Source organism: Vidua chalybeata, chromosome 2 (genome assembly GCF_026979565.1).
Source record: "Vidua chalybeata isolate OUT-0048 chromosome 2, bVidCha1 merged haplotype, whole genome shotgun sequence".
Classification (NCBI taxonomy): domain Eukaryota; kingdom Metazoa; phylum Chordata; class Aves; order Passeriformes; family Viduidae; genus Vidua; species Vidua chalybeata.
This window is the reverse complement of record NC_071531.1, coordinates 24,794,215-24,815,050: the sequence shown is the minus strand read 5'-3', so window position 1 is coordinate 24,815,050 and position 20,836 is coordinate 24,794,215. Positions and strand designations below refer to the sequence as shown.

General features: G+C 37.7%; 1 protein-coding gene across 5 annotated transcripts in view; it reads right to left on the bottom strand.

The window, feature by feature from the left end:
* The window catches only part of ARHGEF7 (Rho guanine nucleotide exchange factor 7), a 115,764-nt gene that overhangs the window by 35,407 nt on the left and 59,521 nt on the right, over positions 1–20,836 (bottom strand). For all 5 annotated transcript variants that reach the window (XM_053934833.1, XM_053934829.1, XM_053934831.1 and 2 more), the window contains 4 exons: positions 20,505–20,593; positions 14,337–14,431; positions 13,972–14,067; positions 7,828–7,950 (listed from right to left, as the gene is read on the bottom strand). In XM_053934833.1, the coding sequence (XP_053790808.1) occupies positions 7,828–7,950; positions 13,972–14,067; positions 14,337–14,431; positions 20,505–20,593 (403 nt within the window). The remainder of the gene's footprint in view (positions 1–7,827; positions 7,951–13,971; positions 14,068–14,336; positions 14,432–20,504; positions 20,594–20,836) is intronic.

Below are 20,836 nucleotides of genomic sequence, written 5' to 3'. Positions count from 1 at the left end.
GAGTGGAGAAAGAGGGTGAGGGGATTTCTCAACATCTGCTGTGCATTTTAAAGATGCAAAGAGAAGAGCTGGACACACTTGGGAAAAACCTTGCATCCCTCTTAAGCAGGAAATATCAGCAACTCCAGGCCTTCTAAATCAGCGACATAAACAGGTTTTAGCCAAAATTAAAACACCTTGAAAAACTTCCTACAATACCTTGCATGAAGGGTTATAATAATGCAACACAGATGAACCTGAGTACTTTTGGAGCTTAAATTTAAATTTAAGTAAAGCTGGCCAGCTCTGAATACCTAGATGCTGAAGACCTACTTTGACTAACACTTCCTTAATCACAGCCCTTGCTTAGCATAAAATCACACCACTTCAGAATTTGACAGCTGACTGCAGTGGTACCCTAAAAAAACCTACAGATTTTGACTTGTAACTGTGTCTTGGGTTTACCACGTTGGCAGCTACTTCCTGGTCAAGTATTCAGGGTAATTTTCTGAAACATCAGGCTGCATGGCTACAGTGTGGTGTCATCTGTACTCCTGACTCAGTTAAAGGAAAGAAAATGTTTCCAGTAAGTAATAAAGGTATGACACCCAGTTTACACAGGAAGCTTTACCAAAGTTCACCTGGGAAAGCCCTTCTGCCAGACAGCACTCATTGGTTTTAAATTTCAATTCCCTATGTGTATGACACTGATCATCTGCAAGTCATTACTTTTCTGTTTTATCCATTCATTGCACCCGTAATCACCCCCACCCATTTCAGCATCATAAAGTCAGGTTACACACAGTACTTGATCCTTCATCTTCTTCCTACAAGAACCAAGAGGAAGTAGCTGTTTAAACTCATTATTTGCATTTTGTTTGCTTCAGTCAGACACAGCCCCTGCTGCCTCATTCTACCAACTCTGTCCTTTTACTGTCTACTACTCTTCCCCATTTCAAGCAGCACAATCCATAAGTGTATTACCCAGATTGTCTCACCCCTACAAAGCTGCATTTTCCATAGGATGTGCCACTCTTGAATACCACAGGCTACTCATTTTAACACTGTTCTGAACAGTCCTCATTTTTGCCCTTAGACTGCTAAGGGGCAAAACCCCCTATTCCTAATTACTTCAGCCATCTCCATACTGTTGAGTGCATACAAATGCATTATACAAATAGTATTTGCTGAGCTATCCACTCAGACAATGTTTGCACTTCCCCCTGCCCTTTTTTTTTTTTTTAATGCTTTTACTGCAGGAAAAACTTTGGTTACCGTTTCACCTACATTCACATTTCTAATTTTCATTATCATTGTTCCATTTCTTCAACTTCAGCATCATGAAAGAGATGTGTGAAAAAACAGGGGAAAATTCACTGTAGTTTGAATTAAAATTGACTTCTTGGAAACCTGAAATAAAAAGCTGGTATTATCTTATTTTCACTATCTCCTCTGCAATCCCTTTAACTAAACACACTCAGTAGTTACGCCATTCTCTGCTCAAGTGAAACCTGGTGTTGATCATCACCTTTTTTACTTAGTCACAATTTAGGACTCTATGGAGCAAATTTAAACCTCAGCTCACTTGAAACATACACAAAGTCCTGAAAAACAGGCTTAGCAATGGCATCATCACGAAGCCTTTAACAGGGAGCAGTGTTAATAGGTGTAATTAAAACTGAATGACGTATTTTTCCTCCCAACATTCCCAAGAAGACAATGTTTTCTTTCATACACTTCTACGCTTCCCTCTGACAAGTTTTGACATGCCTGCTTATTCAAGCTCGAGTCTGAACACAGGCACACACTCCTTTAATACAATAGTACCTAAAATTTTGTCTGAGCAGTTCCATCATGCAGACCACTGTAGCATTCTACTCATGCTACCAAACTGGCAGCTCTGCAGCTTTGTGGACATTAAATATCCATCAAAATGTGGATGTTACTTTAGCTCAAAGCTTAAAGTGAGTGTCTTTCATTTAGTCACAAAAGACAAATAGTATACAGGACATAACAGCAGGGGTTTACTTTTACTTTCAAAAATATATGAGGGGGTTAAAATACTGTTCGAACATGACAACATCTCACAACCATTTTTTAATTAATTGCAACATAAAAAAAGTCCATGTCAGCTGCTTTGCCAAAGACAATGGCTTTTTCATGTCACAATTTCAACTGATGCCTGCAAGTACCACAGTCTCCTAGGCAGTACATGCTAAATTAAACTCCAGCCCACAGCTAAGAATATGCTTTAATAAAAAGCTATCATTTAGCTGAACAGGAAAATCTTTTGAACAGTGAAATCATCAACTCAGTCACAACTGCCTAAGGAAGCAGCTTTTCAGAAAGAGGCAGACGAGACTTTAATTCACTACTCGCATCACTTTACACAATAAAATGCAGAGAAGCATACAAAAGTGCTGTGCTTCATTTATTCTGAAATCTCAAACTGAAGAGTTCTCCCCACTCCAGACTAGACTTGGTTCACAGCTTGGGATATTTTAAAGGTCACCATGAAAAGTGTCTTGAAGCCCTACTAATATATTCAAATCCTCCTCAGAACAGCTGCCTCAAAAGCTGCAAATCACACTGGAAGAGGGAAGAAAATAAAGTTCAGATGTGCCTACAAGTAACAGAACAAAAAAAAAGAAAAGGCCATTGAACCTTGAGGAAAGCAGATCCAGGAACTAAAAATGTAAACATTTAAAATCACAACTTACACTTCTGAAGGAGGTCTCTGTTTGTAATAGATGGAGCATGAGCTATCACTGCTGAGGGGTCTGAGGACTGCACACAGGCACCGCATTTTGAGAGCGTTGTGACACAGCTTAGCTCAGCAAACCCTCTGCTGCAGCTTTTAATTTCCTAGGGCTAAACTTCCCAGTCAAGCTCCTCTCCCAGGGACTGCTGCTCAGCGTATGACATCAGCCTGCACACTTGCAGGCTCAGGGATCCACCAAAGTGGGGGAAGCACAAAGAGTTTTCTGACTCAAGCTGATCTGTATTCCATGCTCCAGTTACTTAGAGTAATTGTAATGTTCCAGCTCCACAAATTTTATCCAGACTGCTACGTCTGTGATGCAAGTGTAGAATATGTTTGGGACATGTTATCTCAGAGAACAGAAGAATCTAGCAAAATTAATGTTTCAACAAGTAAAGATTTGTGAATAGCTTTCTTGCTGCTGAGAACTGGCTTGATATTTGCCAATTTGCAAAATAAAAAAAGCAGGTGTTAGTAATTTTCAACTGCCTTTTCATCAAATTAAATTTTCTTCTGGTAAGATATTTCTTCTGCCTGTTTTAATATAAATATACTGCTGTTTAAACAAAGCAAAAAAATTTAACACCCCATTCTACCCCTCCAAAATTACATACCTGATGCTGGTTACATTGGGTCTGTACTATCCATATTTCCTTAAAAGAATTTTTTGTGCACTGATCAGCGGGGCCTGTTACACTTGTTTTTTTAAATTATGTTATCCAACCTTCAGTAAATCCTCTACTCAAATATCTTTCCTCTTGTCATTTTTGGATATAGTCCATAGGAAGTCCCAGTCCTAGCTTCTGCCTCTTTTTTTTCTTTTTTGCTAGACTTTCTTGTTTCACTGAACTTTGTTGCTTGTGATCTTTTCCAGCCAGGTAGCATTTCATGTTCCTGGCACTCCTTATCCTGTTCCAATTACCTATTTCTGTACTTTGTGTCCAACTGGGTATTTTAATCTGCAGGACATTCACTCTTTCACACCTTTGATACCTTTGATTACTCGTTCTGTTACTTCTCTTACTGGAAGGCAAGCATATGTTTATGATCAGAAGCACACACAGGAACAGCGCTAGATTGACTAAACTCTACACCCTTAAGGTAGTACTGGTCTCACCAGCAAGCAAAATTATCTCCTAAAATAATACCACATATTGGAATACCTACCTTTAGATGTGAACTGGGATCTTCAAGCAAAACTAAACCTGATACAATGGAGCCAAAAAAGCTGGGACTGTTGTGGAATAAAGTAAATAAAACAGGGACAGTGTACAGTGGCACTACAGCCACTGTGAGAAGAGAACATGGAAAACTCAGAGCTCTGCCAGAGCACCACCCAACCGTACCTGGCAAACTCCACCTTTTCAGCTCTAGCCGGTGGCTTAAGACTCAATTACAAGATACAATGACAGATCTGAGGAAAAATTACTTAATCCTTCAAAAACCTTGATTCATTAAGCAGAAGGAATCTAAACTCTGGAAAAAAAGTATGCAATAGCTCCAAAACAATTCCTGAGACAAAAAGGTATCTACCAAGTTTGAAGACAGCATAAAATAGGAGAAATTATTTTGTACACAAAGTTTTAACACCTGGATAAAACTTATAAAGCCACAACTAAAACTAAAAAAAGAATCTCTTCCCAAACTTAATAGAAAGATTTTGTTGTTGCTGTTATTATCAGAGGCAAATACATCTTCAGAAACACATAGCTCTGGAACCTAGCCCTTATATGGGCTGCATTAGGCTTTATTCCCATTTCTTCATGTCCACATATACTCAGGTCGCCAATGACTTTAATAGTCTTTTAATAGTTTGACTATTAATAATTTAACTTAATGAAATGAAAGATGTTTGTGGCTTTGAAGATTTGAACATGACAAATGTCTTATTCTTTAAATAACATAACTGACCCCCTTCAGCCCAGACTGTGTATTTACACAAACATGCACATATATGCACAAACAAACCCTTATTCTGCATTAACTGAATGAAAGCCCCTATGTTGCTGCTGCATATGATCAAGAAGTAAATGACAAAAGATAAAGTGGAAACAGAATTGCATTCATACTGGATGGCATTTAAAAGAAAGGAATAAAAAGTCACATTCCAATTGTATGCCCCTTGTACATCTCCAACCCCATCCCTAGGACTGCTATTTAGTACCTACTTCACAAGAATGCTATTCAAAGAAAGTTTTTCTCTAGAAGTGCACAGTAATTCTGAGCACACTAATATAGTGTTTTACCTATACATACACACAGACTTTACAAGGTCTCAACAACATTTTAACAGGCCTTACAACACTGCTTGAAGAACACCATTGATAGCTCAGAAAATGACATGAAAAACCCCCACTACCAAACCAAATTTTAATATAAGTGATACAATCACTCTGAAGAAAGAATACAGTTAATGCTTTAGCCAACTTCCTTAAAGCTTTTTTTTAGCCAGTGAGAGTAAAAAACAATAATAAAAGTAGTATATTTTATAAAATTTTTAAAAATATTCATCTAGAGCAATTCTCTAGGAGATTTTTTTTATTGGTATGGGTTCCCAGAAAAACAAGCACCCTAATAAACTGAGAAGAAAATACTAACTTTGTGATACAAGAATTTGACATTTACTGGAGTTTTCTGTAAAAGGGTTTTCAGAAGTACAGTAATTGCATATGTGTTCAGTTTGTGAATTGCACAGAGCTCATGGCAAGAAACAACCTTCTGTAGACAGTAAGAACTTATGTTCCAAATCAAACCGTCCCAGACAGTTCCCTTTTCTTCTCTAAAATGCTACTGAATAGCACAGATGCTACAAACATGATATTAAAGTCCACGTATTCCACATACACTTATTCCTTTGCCCTATTTTTGCTAGTATTAAAACACATGGGTTTGGACACTCTTGTAAAATTGTACTTGCAAAACAGCCAACTAACACTGCCTTTTCTTAAAAACCTTAAACCTTGGTATTTTACCCAGTATAAACAGCAGTGTAGTTGTTTCACCATTACTACAATCATGGCTGTCCTCAAACCTCAAGGCAATTTTTAAATTTAGGTTTATAGGGGATTTTTTACTCACTAAAATAATTTCGGCTAAACAGACAAAGAGACAGTTCTGAGTATTTTACATTTCTTCATGCCTCCAACCAGTTTGTTATTTCTCTCTTTCCCTCTGCTTTGAAACAATGTAATTAAAAAGTTTTCCAGCATTCTGAGAGGAAGAGATTCAGAGCTGCTGAAAGCCACCTTCTGATTTTTCATGGCAGCTGTCTCAACCAGAATATTCAGGTTACTTGCTACCTACAGCAATGTTGAACAACAAAAATTAAGGTAACAGAATAATAAAATGGGGGTAATTACAAAGAGTAGGATGCAATTCTGTTGACTCAAGCCTAATAACAGAATAGCATTAAACAGAAAACTCTGTATCAACTTCTCTTCCCTTGAGCTATCTAATACAAACAAACTTCCACAACCCTGCTTAACTTTTCTATCATACTTATATTGTCTCCACCAGGATTTGATGTCAAGAGGACTTGAGAGACCTGAAGCTGAATTTTTCTTAGGACATCTTCCACAAAAAGAAATATGAAAGAAGAAATGTTTCTCTTCTCCATTTGCTGAAGAAACAGCTTTCCTCCCTCCCATTTCTATCACCATTTCTCTGAATTCTGAGATAATCCTTTACAGATATCCCTGAATCTAAAGAAATGTAGATGATCACTTTGCTGTCACATGTCATCTTCCATCTATAGGTTAAATCCCAGACCTCTGGGGAAGAGCATAAAGACTCAAACAACAAAAATCTATTCCCAAGAGTATTAAAAATCATTTACAGAAAATGGTACTAAGAATAGAGTAATTTGGAAAAAAGCAAACACATAGGGATTTAATTGGAGGGCATTTAAAAATATTTTTGTTTTGCTGAATTTTAATGACAAAAATTTACCTTCTTTCTGCCTATTCTGTAATGCGAATTCGCAGCTTGATTTTTCCAGCTGGAGTTGGAATATAGTTACATGTATTGTTAACAAATATGAAAGTTAAGAGTATTTGGTAACTAGAAGGTTTTTTGTCTTTATAACATTATGAGTAAAGCTCACAAACATACCACAACTGTTGCTGTTAAAACAAAAATTGAGTTCCTGCAAGAAACTAACACAATAGGAAAAAAATCTATTGTGATCCCCTTGGTCTTCTAAGTGCTAAAAGTATTCAAAATGACTTTACTTTAGTCCAACATAAGAAGACAAAGAGGAGAGAGGTGTGTGTGAAGCAAGAACAAGATATATCCTCTGAGAATTTTTCCTATAGGTAACCTCCAAGAATAAGTCATGGTTCTGTCCTGCACCAGCAGCAAGCATAAACAGCCCCAATCAAACAGCTGTTTCAGCATGAGAGTCATCAGAATACGAGTATATAGCAAAAGCTTGTGAAAACTGACTATTTTAATCAAATTCTGGCCTCAGCACTTTTCCCTCAAGGTGATACAGGGCATTTTCCATACAAATTTCAGGTCTGTCCAAAAGCTGAGCAACCTACATCATGTTAACTAAGCATCCTACACTTCTTACAGAAAATAGGAATTTTGTAAACCTCACACTTCTCTCATACCACTCAAAAGTAAAGCTAAGGGTTTAATACAGTTTGAACTTAAGTATATACAGGCATTTACAGGGCTAAGTTACAATGCACCCAACTGTCTAAGAAGCCTAAGTCATGTCAGTTTTGCCATAATTTCACAAACTTGTTTTTATCTCAACATTTTTAAAACAAAAATGACACTAGTAAAATCTGTTTTACTTATTCAGAGTCCAGCATGTGTTCTTTCAATGAAAAAGTTCTCTCAAATAGTTGATAATGCACTGCCAAAAGTGACAAGCTGTCTTGATCACATGAAACAGCTTTGTTTTATGGGACATTCAGTCTTTTTTTTAAAGTGTACGGTTTTTTCTCAAACAAGTTTTACCACAACAAATGTATCAAAAGAGACATCACAGCTTTACAATTCTAGTGTATATTTGTAATTTCTCAAGTGTATATTTTGCATTTTTGTATCAGATTCAGAAGATCACAAAGTTAACATACCTGTGTTCTGTGAGGACATTTACTGCTGATGGGTGGTTGGCACAGTATGTAAGGTATAAGCTTTTCATTTGTGGCATCAAATTTAGAAAACATCCTCCAACCCTCTGCTGAGCTTCAGGCAACCTAAAAACAGAGTAATAAAGATGAAAATACTGTAATACCAACCAGACAGAGAAATACATTAAAGCACTCCAGAAAAGCAGTGTATACTGTGTGGTGGGTTTGGCTGGGGTAGAGTTAATTTTCTTCACAGTGGCTGGTAGGGGACCATGTTTTAGATTTGTGCAGTAGCGTAAGGGTGACAGAAGGGATGAAACTCTTCTTTTCTACAGAGCAGCTCCCACTTGAAGGACTACGCCTCTTCAGCAGAAGGCTGTATGGCCAATTGCATAACCCCCACTGAAGTTAACCAGAAGATGGGCCACTAGCTTTCATCAGTCCTAGATTACAAACTTATTCATGACACCTTGTCTAAACCACTGTACAACATGTGCAAGATGAAATGTTTCAATTTCCCCATGTCCTTGCTTTCCTTCCATAAAGGCTGCATTGCCTAATATAAATATGCTGAATTTTTCCTTCTTTGCAAGACAAGACTGTGGATTTTACTGTTGCTGTTAATCCTTTTAATTACTCTTAAAACCAGTACTTCACTCTTCACATCAGCTGTAAAGCTAAATGAGCCCTCGCTGAGTACTTGATGCACATACTGTTAACACAGTCAAAGAGCTGCATTCTAAGATTAGTTCCAACAATTCTTTCTGGAAGAAATTTTTTTTTTTTCCTAAAAAAGAAATTTTACAGAAGTCATATTTTCTGTAGTTGTCCCAGACATGTACATAAAGCTCCTAAACATCAATATTAAGCATCTCCCCTTTAGAAAAAAGTGAGAGATGCTCCAGTGAACTTCAGTGGGAAAGAAACCATTCAGCTTTCCAGGACAACCACTCCTGCAGGCAGGGGATGTTCCCTTTCTGCTCAAACACAGTCATCTTGTCCCAGTCCTTAGGTTTGCTCATAGCAGTCAAAATTCAAAGTTCCCAAGAAATTCTCCCCCAAATTCCAAAACAACAAGTCTGTCTCCTATTAAGCTGTTCAGTCCCTCTGCACAGTATGGGAAGACTACCCAAAATGAAGCAAAAATTGACTGTAGAGGTGCTCCAAATGCGAGTCAGAGGAAACATATTCCCTGATTTGAGAGCAACATCATTACAGATACCCAGAAAATGACAGCTGAATCCCCAGCTAACACATCACACCAGACACACTCAGGTCACAATATCAACACTCCTTATATCAAAGGCCAGGGCTCATATTTTAAGTCTGCATCTTTTGTTTTTAAGAAGTTTAAATTCTGAAGTCAATAGAGTGGCTGCTTTTGCAGGTGATTAGGGGAAAATCAAGCATACTGAGGGAATGCTATTCTTACAGCCTTGCCAAGCAGCATTTCCTGCCAAGCAGCTGGCCCCCTTTAATAAATCTAGCATGAGCTAATAATACATTCTTCGAGTAATAGATGCAGCCAAAGTCTCAAACTCTGAAGACATACTCAAGGCATATAACTCAGTGTTAAATAGCAAGAGGCTCCAATAAACAGTTGCTAAAAATGGTTAAATTCCCATTTCATACTGTAGTGATGGGGGTGGAGGGTGAATTATGGCTGTTTGCACCAAGCAGACATCTGTGTCTTCTCAGTCTGCTGTTCTTTTATCAGAATCAAAGACTGACATTATTCTCTTTCACATGTTGCACATGCACTGCCACTTTATACTGCACATTCTTTGTTGAATTAAGATAATTAATAGACTTTGTAAGGGGGTGGTAACTCATCCCCTATGACTTTTCTAATCCATGCATTTTAGTTCCGAGTGCTCTACTATTTTCAGCAGATAAACTATATCTCCTTTACCTGCTGAAAAAAATCAACAATTTAATGCCTATCACCACATCATAAAAATCTTTTACTAATTAATGTGCTCCATAAAGGCCATAGTTATTTTACAATTCACTCTGAAGTTATCACCCAGCATTATTATCATAACACTTTAATTAAAAAGGAATCACATCTAAATATGTACACATATATTTAAGTTATACCAACTTCCATTAAAAGAAAGACAGATACATGCTTTAATTCTATTTGCAAGTGTAAAGGAACCATAACAAAGCCTCTGCTGTTGTACACATGCTAGAGGAATCCCCATGTGACTACATCTAAACTACCTAACATTGTCTGCTTGTTGGAGTTGCATCCAACAGCTATCAGTTCTGTTTCTCCAGACTTACAATAGGCACCCAGTGCATGGTAATTTGAAGAAAGAAATAAAAAGTAAATGTAATTGAACACCAATGGGTGCTGTTTGTGAAGAAACTAAACATTATCTCCTGAGGCTTCACAGTTAACAAGGTTACTGAAATAAGGGACCACTGCAACTTTCTGAGAGACTCCTTGCACAAATTAGGCACTACTCAACTTATTCACAATCCTTCAGTCTAACTTTCACCCTCTTCACTACCACACTTTTCACTAATTGTCTAATTGTCTTACTTCTCAGACATCAGTTACTATGCATGTTTGTCTCAGGATATCTAAAGACACTGCATTCAAATTCCCTTCATATCAATAGCCTTATTTCTGTTGATACTCATGATAACCAGAAGTAAAGGATGGTACTGGGACTTAACAGATTTAATTTGTATCTGCACTCCAAAACCAAACCTGAAATACTAGTGAGTTTTGGACTAGATTTAAATAGTCTCCCCCTCTCTGTTTGTGTTGCTTGGGGTTGTTTTAAATTCCATTCCACTTCAGGATCATCCCCAAACATGAAGTATCTGCTTGCACTTAAACAGAGAACAAGACAACAGTTCCTGTGACTGCAAGAGGAGGGACATGAGGGAAAGAGAAGACAAACCCCAGCTATGGCTGTTACAGGGCAAGGAGCTAAGCCTGTGATACTACATAAAAGACTTCAGTTTGCTACAGAGAAGATCATATCTAGCAGTCTATGTAGGCTGGTGTCACCAGCCAGCCTGTGTGTCATGTGTCCCTCCTTACTGAGAAATACAGCCATGAACGGATAGCTTCTACTTCCAGATGAATGGAAGATTCTTTTCTGGAGCAGGAGATCAAATCAGGTTCACCCTCCTGCTACAAAAATACCCATAGAACAACACTTCCAATAGAGATCATTTATATCAGGCCAGAGATCACCTGATGGCCACTGACTTTGTTCACAGAGACTCTTCTGCTGTGTGAACTACTGCAGAACTGATCTTTGGCACAGGACCACAGCCCTGGAATGAGACCTAGAGCACTGGACCGCTCTTTGTCTTCAAGAGATCAGAGCACGGAGCACTCTTGCTATGTTTCACTGTCAGAAATCTACTCTTTCACAACTGAAGGCTCCAACAGCATCTCTCTGCCTTGTCTGTTACAGTTATTTTCCATCCATGAACCAAGTGCACTGGAAGCTGATTAGCCAAAAAAGCACCTTTGAAGCCTAGCAGCTAGAAGATTCTCACTCAATGCTAGTTAGATTTATTCCATGCACCACTTTTGTTTGGTAAATTAAGAAGAGAAGTTACAAAGGTGGAAACAACCCCAACCTGGACAAGTTCAAAGAGGACAAACCTTTAACAAGAACCAGAAGACCTTCCAGACTGTGAGCAGGATGAGAGAGTGGCACAGAACCAAACCCAAACCATATCTAAACAACCATTTCCACCAAACACACAAAAAAGCCACTATAGCATTGTATGTTCTGAAAAAGCCCCACAACCCAATGATTAACACCACGAGGATTAAACAAGCCAAAGTGACACAGGCAAAAAGGAGGAAAGCATAGTAAAGTTTCTGCCACTGAAGTATGTGCCAGGATTTGTTTAAGAGAAAACTCAAATGACAAACTGTCTCAAGGTAGGCGTGGAATTCAAAAAACATTTCACTCTCATGCCCAAGAAAAGGAATTTGTCATGCAAGGTAGGCTGGCAGCATTACAATTGGCAGAATGACAGTATTTGGTCATTCTGACATGTCAAGTTAGAATAAAACACCACACCGGATGTTGCCTCGATGAAGTGCCTCAATGATGGAACTATAAGCTCTCTGCCAAAAATAAAATAAAATGATAAATCTATTTTCAGCCTGGGAGCTAGTCTGAGTTTACAGAACAGGTTCACCAGCCAAAAAAACATGGCAAAATGACAAGAAAAAAAAAAAAAGAAGAAGGCAGCAGAGCACACATTCTTCTACATGATGGGAATCATGATGGATTAGTGGATCAGATTCCAAACAGGAGGATGCTGTACGCTCAAGTTAATGTGCTATGATGAAAATTAAACTGAAAGTACGACTCGGCATGATGAGCATATTTATGAAATGAAAATAAGACAAAATGTTTGCAAATAACGCTTCAGTAACTCTAGGGCATCACTTTCTCTGCCCATCTACTAGTATCCAGCATGTTCCTATATTTTATTATTCAGCAGCATTCCACTTAGCAGAAAGAAGAAATAAAGGACATTATGAAAAGGTGCTTTAAAACGGTTTAAGCCAAGCAGAGTTATTTTGAAGCTTGATGAGCTTGAAGCTCCATTATGGTATCACTTTAACTTACATTGCAGGTAGAAATGAAGTTTGCGTTAATATTTGTTTAAAGGTATATGTAAAGGTATATTTAAAGGTATATACTCTTTTCCTCTCATTTTTAAGACCACCTTAAAAAAAAAAGTTTTAAAAGATGACAGTCTGTTCTATGCAAAGAATTTAATTTCCCCTAACTTCTGATACAAAGAAACAAAATCATGGTAACAAGCAAATGAGTGACAAGAAACAAAAGGAAACATTTGAGTATGTTGGCAAATGGACACTTTCAGAGATTTAGACATTTAACAGATCAAGTCAAACTTGCCAGAATGACAATCCTTCTTTCTCACAGCATGAAAGACAGACCATTTCAAGAGTACACACCATCCTCCCTTCCCCTCTTTCTGGTCTAAGTTACCTAGAGGCAGGAGAGAGAGACAGAAGGCAGGTGGTGGGAGGGCGTGGGATCTGAAGTCAGCAACAGTACCAGGCATATGTCACTGCCTAGTGCAGATGCAGCTCATCCTTTCCCATGACAAGACTACTTCTTCACACAGAGCAGCTCAGGGAGAGGGGGGAGAGGTCAAAACAAGACATACTGAGGTGATCCAAAGCTCACTGTTGCCAAAAGAGGTATTTTCTTCTCCATCCAAGACATTAATTTGTTCCCACAGCAAACTGAAACTTATTAAGCCCCCATTAGTACTTCAAATTACTAACTTGGCAGAAAATAAGAAAATATGTATTAGGAAGTTGCCTTAGCTCACCATGTGGTCAGACAAAACTAGAATATAGGCAAGGAAAATGACACAGCTGAGGTCAGGAATGTAAATTACACTTTCAGTGGAGTCTCAGAAAATTGTTAGGACAATCCAAAGGCAATATGGTCATCTTTCTTACACACCCAAGTGCTGAGATAACAAGCTGAAAAATACCAAGTTACCACTTCAGCCTAAATTACGGAAAGAGGACTAGTGTCTTCATGCCCGCCTTTCTGCGCTCCACGCTTCCTATATAGTGAAGAACAAGCATTGAGGGGTTTTATTTAATTGCTCTTTCTGCCTATCCTGCACATCTCTCCCAGTACACTCTGATGACCACTTTTGCTCAGGCCAGAAGAATACCAAGTACAAGCATTCTCATACAGTGTCCTTCATCCAAGTCACTTACCTCCTTCTCCATTGTTCCACCATCACATAAAGTTCCTCCATTCTTTCTTTCTTTCTCTTACTTTGAAGAAAATATTTAAAATTCATGTCCCCAAAACCAAAACCACCACTTTCCTACCGGTATGCATTTGCATCATGGAAATCCAAAACTTCTTTCAAACTATATCAAAATTTCTATCTTTGCAATTGCGTCCTGTTGCAATTGCAATATGTATCTCTACAAACAGTCAATACATTCTCTAAACATCTATTACTGTGCTCCTCTGGCAACAACTCTTGAAGTAAAACAAAAAAAAAATCTATGCTCAACAAAATATGCAACAACTAAAAGTAATAGAATATATTTGCATGTTAGCATTTACTCTATCCAGTATGCATGATACTTACTTGGTGCATTCTTCTAAAGACTGTACAAGCATTTGCTGGAAAGAACTTATTTCTTCCAGGTTTCCCATTAAGTACGAAGTATTTGTCAAGGTTAACCTGGAGCCAAAGCAAATAAAACATGTTTACATTCGCAGCTATTGACTAACTGTGCATTAATACTTCCTATAGCATAAAAGAAAATGCTTACTGGTTCTTAGATCAAGGACCAGACTGTTTCAATCAGCAAACTGAATAAAAGCAATCCCTGCCTCAAGAATCACACAGTTCACAGAGGCAAATTCGCACGGACATGAACATTTTGACCATGTTAACCCTCCCCAATACATGAGAGATCTCAGTTTAAAATACAGGACAAACTCACATACTTTTCACTGGCTTGTAATGGTCGCAGGTAGTTTGAAAGCATTGTTTGCAGCTCCTTAGCATATTCATTTTCTGTTTCTAATATATTTTGTAGCACCTACAATAAATGACAATTGCTAATTGGTACTTTTTAAGATATATGAATATCAGTTTTAAAGCATACTAAAATTTATTTAGCATGAAAAAAACTTAAATGAGAGTTCCTACTTTAAAAATGCAAATATCTGCAAATATTGAATACTATACATCTATGAAATTCACAGGGGGAAAAAAACACACTACACCAGATGAGCCGTCCTTTAGCTATATAAAAAAAATAATTGTAAACTTACAGGATTATCACTACATTTTGCTGCAAAATTTCAGTTACACAGAGTTTTCCTCCAAAGCCAGGGGTAATTATTCCCCCTATGTACTTCAGAACAGTCACAGATCATCAGAGGATGGTAAAGCACAATAGAATTAGCAAGAGAAATGAACAGTGTCCATTTCTCAGTCTCAATTACAACACATTGCAACTAAGGTTGCTAGTGGAGTGCTCAGATGCATTAAATAACCTGCTAGAACACCTGAATATTAACAGATTTACAAAGATCAAGTAATTTCCAACTTCACTTACCAATATAATTAGCACTATTACATTATTTTTAAATAGTGCTGCCTAACCTTACACTGGGAGTACACTACCATAAGAAAATTGCAATACACTGATGGAAAGCCAGGTATTTATAAAATACAGCACGCACTTGGGTTTTGGCTGAATATAAATCAAACAAGTAGAATAACCCCAAGTATGTACAGGAAAACATTTTACTGGGCCATTTCTTGAGAGCCTGTTTTAGGATATCCTCCTGTATTACCATATCAGGTTCTACTGTGCTTTTAGAAGGCAACTTATTTTTTGCCTCCAAAAGTTATTCAGCAAGGGAATCACCAGAATTAAATGGAGTTTAGTGAACAGAGCTGAACTTCAAAAACTTACTGCTAGTCAGTGGTCATAAGCCACAGCACAAACCTCATTTTGTTACATGCCATATTTGTCAAGCCTACAGTAATATCTCATTTCAGCATTTATAGGAACGACTGTAATTGAGTGCATTATTCACTGTTGTAGTCAATACTCTTTCTTAGGAAATAAAAAAAGGCATTCATTCCTAAATGCAAACCTGATGAAATAACTTTAAATAGTTCAGTATGTCAATGAAGAATTCACTGTCCCTTTCATTGGTGTCACTGATTCTGCTTATTCCTTGAATGCTTCTATTCATTTGGGGAGAGAGAGAGAGACCATTTTTGAGTCCATTCTTTTGTTCCAAGCCTGAATCTTGAACTGAAGATTAAAATGTCTCCATTCTTTGCTAAACACTGTGACAGAAGAATGTCACAGGGAAAGTTATGGCTACTAACTGGGAAATTACAGCATAAAGTACAATATGGGCACACAAATTTTAAAAAAAGCTACAGCTTTTTTTTTTTTACCATTTAGACCAGGGAAATAAAATATCTCTGTCAATCATAGCACTAACTAACTCCATCTTCTCTTTTACATATATAAATCAAAGAAAGCAAATAGTTCAAATGTAAATATAGAAGTACTTGGCATCCATGAGGTTCAAAACTAAGTGCAGAACCAATCTTTTTCAATATGGTTTTTCCCACAAAAATCTCCCAGCCCAAAGTCATTACACTGGCAGGAAAAATTAGTAGGGAAAAGGAGACTGAAAGCCAGGGACAAAACCACAGTGTCCTGATGAAGACCCAAACAGTACTAAAAGACACTGAAAGATAAAAATTAACAAATTTGCTAAAGATCTTTAAAGACTGCACCACTAGCCCATTTTCTCAAAGACTACTTCCATTCTGTGCTATAAACAGCTGTCTGAAAAGCTTGAAATAAAACTCTGTCATGCTGGACACACTTCATTATTCTCCTTGTGCTGGTTTGGATTTTTCTTTGAGGATTTTCTTTGCCATATGAAGAACATGGGGTTAGAGGGCGGGGGGGGGAGGTAATAACAAGAAAGTTTAAAAACTAGAATTAGTAACCTGACAGTTAGTGGGAAAAGGAAAATGAATGCCACTAAATAAAACTATGCTACAAAACCTGTGCAGAGTACCAGATACACTTACACATCTTTTTATTTTAGTAATTCACAATGTTACACAATACTTGAGATATACACAGTTTCAACAGTGCCCAGAACATATTAAATCTATTATCCTTCCTTTTTAACAAGTACAGTTTTCACTGCACACAACATTTTTTTACTTTGACTATATTTTTTAAAGAATAAGCTTGCTTACATAGCTCTAAAACATGATTTTTGTGATATCTTGCATTCTTCCAGCTTGACTTACCTACCTCATTGAGAAGCTATAAGGATTATTAGACTGTGCTTTGAAGTGACAAGTAGTCATTACTGCAAGTCCGTATTTTGAAACCAGAAATCCCTTACATTCCTCACATCCACATCTCGTCCGCATGATCTAATAATCACCTTTCTTCCCTTTCCTGCTTTCTGCGCATTCTGGCTGCTGCAAGACCCCATGAGACCTCCAAGACCTTGTTTCCACAACTGCACCACAACATTTGCACAGATCCGCCCGAGCACCGAAAGAGCAGCATTGAAGCGGCAGCTTGTGCAGCCCGTAACACTGATGAATGGCAGGCACAGACAGCTGAGCTCATACAGCACCAGCTCTCTCAATCACACGGCATACAAAATTCAAGCATGGTTAACAATTCTGTCACACAAAACCTCAGCCTTCTCCCTACCACACAAAAATGGATTTAAAATTACCTACACGAAGATGACTGCCTTCCAAATCAGTGGGAGAAAAGGCAGAGTTCAGAGATACACTCGGGCATGATCCTGTAGCACACTGACATTTTATCACAGTAGTATTGCACTTAACCAAAATATCACATAGTTGAGCAAAATTGTGATCAGTATGTAATTTTCCTAGATGACAAGAATTTGCTGAACTCCTTAGAACAGGCCCTTGAGAGGGGCGCTGCACAAGTATACCACATCTTGAGGGGCCTCAAAAACTTATATGAACTTCAGTGGACACTTTGATCCAACTTTAAAAGTGTGATCTCAAAAGGAGTGTTTATTTTTTACTACTTCTCAAACACTTAAAAGAAAACAAGGTCATCCAAATACTCATAACTGTGGAGAAATTTGCCCATTTCTTCACCTGCTTTTAGAACAGCTACCTAATCTCAAAGCAACTGTAAATGGAGAGAACCTGATTTTATTCTGGATACAAAGTTATAACCTCTCAAGGGATCTGAAGCAAAAATAAAACTCAGTATCACCTGCTCTGTCTTCAGGGAATAACATGTAACAATACACCCACTTCTTCAGTAATAGGCTACTAAATTACTTCTACATGAAAAATACTGCATCACAGGTCTGGTTCGTATTACACACTGCTAGAGACTTGTACCATTTTCTGAAGGACAAAACCTCAGCATTCTCTACTAACCTGAATTCCTGAACCATGCCAAATGTACATACATAACCAATATCTGTCTTCTCAGCAACATGTAGTGCAAGGAGCAATAATTAAGCACACTGAGACCAGAAGGCATGTGATTTGTCTCACGAACTCCAGACGGAGCTGTGAATCCACAGAAATAAAGAACATGTTTACAAGGGGGCGAAGAGCAGACGAAAGTGGTGAAAGCAGTCTCCTCTTTACATTAAGTACTTTTCCTTAGCCTATCCCAGTCCTCCTCCCAGAAAGGGAGCCTCTCCTACCACTTTCTGAACGGCCCTTTGATTTTGTCCTCAGTCCAAATGTATCCTCAGGTGCTGCCTGCACAAAACCTCCCCTAGGGTAAACAGCAATAAATAACTGTGAGGACTATAGAGTCTCAGCACATCCGCATGTGGGGACAGCCACAACCCAAAAATAGTACACAGTCCCAGAGTAGCAGTCTCAACTCAAGCTTGGTAGCCAAGACAGCCTTAAAGACAGATTTCAACATTTACTCCTTCACTCAAGCTATATCCTTTCAGCTACCACTTGCCAAAAGTTTTTTTAGAGATCTTCTGTTTTTACCTCAGCTTTATTATCAGTACAGACTGATGACATACAGCACAGGGAAGTCCCATGTCTGCAGCTTAGGTATTAAGACAGAACAAAAACTCAACTCAGAAGTTCACTTCAGTGAATGGGTTTGCTGTTTGTCTTTATCTTCATGCACAACATGTAAAAATCATACATATTTAATAATAACTGAAAATATTCCATAGATATTTTGCCATCAGAAGCACAAAATGTATTTCAGGAAAATCTAAATATGTCAACACGTCTAATTTATGTTTCAGACACAGCAGTAGAGTTTTACTTCTCTGAAACAATGGGCAAGGTACAGCACAGCTTCTCATTTTCTAAACCAGAAGAATAAAATGGTGACTTAAAAAAAAAAAAAATAGGGGTATTTGCCACACTGTGGAAAAATGTGAAAAAGACAATTATCCAATTAACTTCAGACAGACTTAAGACCAGCACTCTAGGGTCATTGCTGTAATTTACAACATATTTGTATATTATTATGAACTGGTCATTTTCACCCCCTACGATGTCATGGACAGTTATAGCAGTCAAAACAGTTGGTATCTCATTACATCACATTAATTGTACCAAGAAAGTTGCACCTGAACAAGATATAAAATAAACTAAGCCTAAGAATAGGTATATGATGATTACTAGGGTTTGGGGGTTTTTGGTTTTTTGTTTGTTTTTTTAATTAAACTATTTTAAAAGCCAGCCACAGATGTATTTCCCAAAGTACAGTAGCTTGAGCCTCCACGATTAGAAAAGGCTATCCAGGGAACAATTATAAAAATCACACAAACCAAAGGCGATATTTCAAAATTGTATGGCATAACTTAGGTGCCTGAATAAATTCAACATTTACTTTCTCTTATTTTCACTTAAGTACACTTTCATCTCTCAAATTTGCAGCCACACACTACAAGAACTTAAAAAGAAAAAACACTCTAGAGAGATACAGTGAAAACAAAAATAAATGAAATCAAGCCACTATTTTGTCACTGGATATACCACAGCAAGATCTTTACTTCCCGCAGTTTGAGGGAAGGGTGTGCCTGCACGGATACTTTCCATTGTGACCAGCAGTTGTAGGATGCAGTAGCCAAAGAGCTGCAGCCCTCCCTCCACCACAGAATTGCAGCTACTGACAGAGGCAGGAACAGAGGCAGATGGAGGAGCAGGAGGTTGCTTCATAGCTTTCAGTTAGGGACTACAGACAAAACACCTCTGCTCCTCCAGGTGCTATTCATGCCACAACCACACAAGACAAAACCAGAAAATGATGCTTTATGATCCTTCTTAAAAACTGACATATAAAATGAAAACCCATGACAGCTCCTTGGAAGAAGAGGGATAGAAAGGTTGTGCTTTGGTTTTACACCAGCAGGGAGCAGTGCTTAACAAAAACAGTAAGATGCTTTTTTGCTTGCCAATGTATCTGCTCAATAAATAAATGATTCTCAACAAGGTTACAACATGCTTAAAGACAGAGTTGGGTATGTTTCTTACATGCATCTACTAAAGAGAGGTCTGAGTACTAGGATAAGAATTTCTGGGGGTGTGCTAAAGGCTCACTCTGCCTGTACTACCTCACTGTGAAATCTATCCACCAGTATAAGGGAGAGGTTCCTTAAGTTAACAACAGAGTTGATTTACAAGCATCAATACAAAGGAAGCAAATTGAACATTTTGAAACAGTCTCTTATTCAACAAAAAGGACAAAAGTATTCTTAATTAGTTTAATACAGCAGAATTTCAGTAATTCATGGAGATTGGGGAATATTGATGTCACATGCCGGGGATGGCAGAAAAAAAAGGAAGTTAACAACTAGCAAAACAAGAGCATAATATTACATAAATGCCAATCATTCACTTACTTTAGACTATAATTTTTGCACCATGTTTAAGAATCCACATATGTGATATTCTATTAAACTAATAATGATCTTGTTTATATGAGAATCCACCAATACCCCTATCTAGTTTTGGTACTTCCTGCAAGACTGCGTTTTTTTTGGTTTTTTTTGCAGATAAAGAGCATTTAGTGAAATGACATTCTATTGTATATAACAGCTCACATGGAAGAAAAAATGATCACTCACCACATTGTAATAACTTTTGTTAATTGCAGATGTATCAAAGCCTTTAGGTGGACTCTTCAATGTACCTGATTTGGGGGAGACTGGTTTTTCTGAAATAAAAGATATTTTGGGGTCAATGGGGTGCAATTTCACAGCTCAACACTAGAGGTCAAACAAACTGCTTTAAAATATTTATCAAGATACAGTGAAAATGGTGCTTCACTGAGAAACATACATAATTGTACTTGAAATTACTGGCAAAGAATCAATATGTTCACAATGAATGAAACTCCAGCCTCATTGAAGGCAAGCAGAAAAACTGTCATTCTTTTTCCTGGAACCAGAAAGTCAGT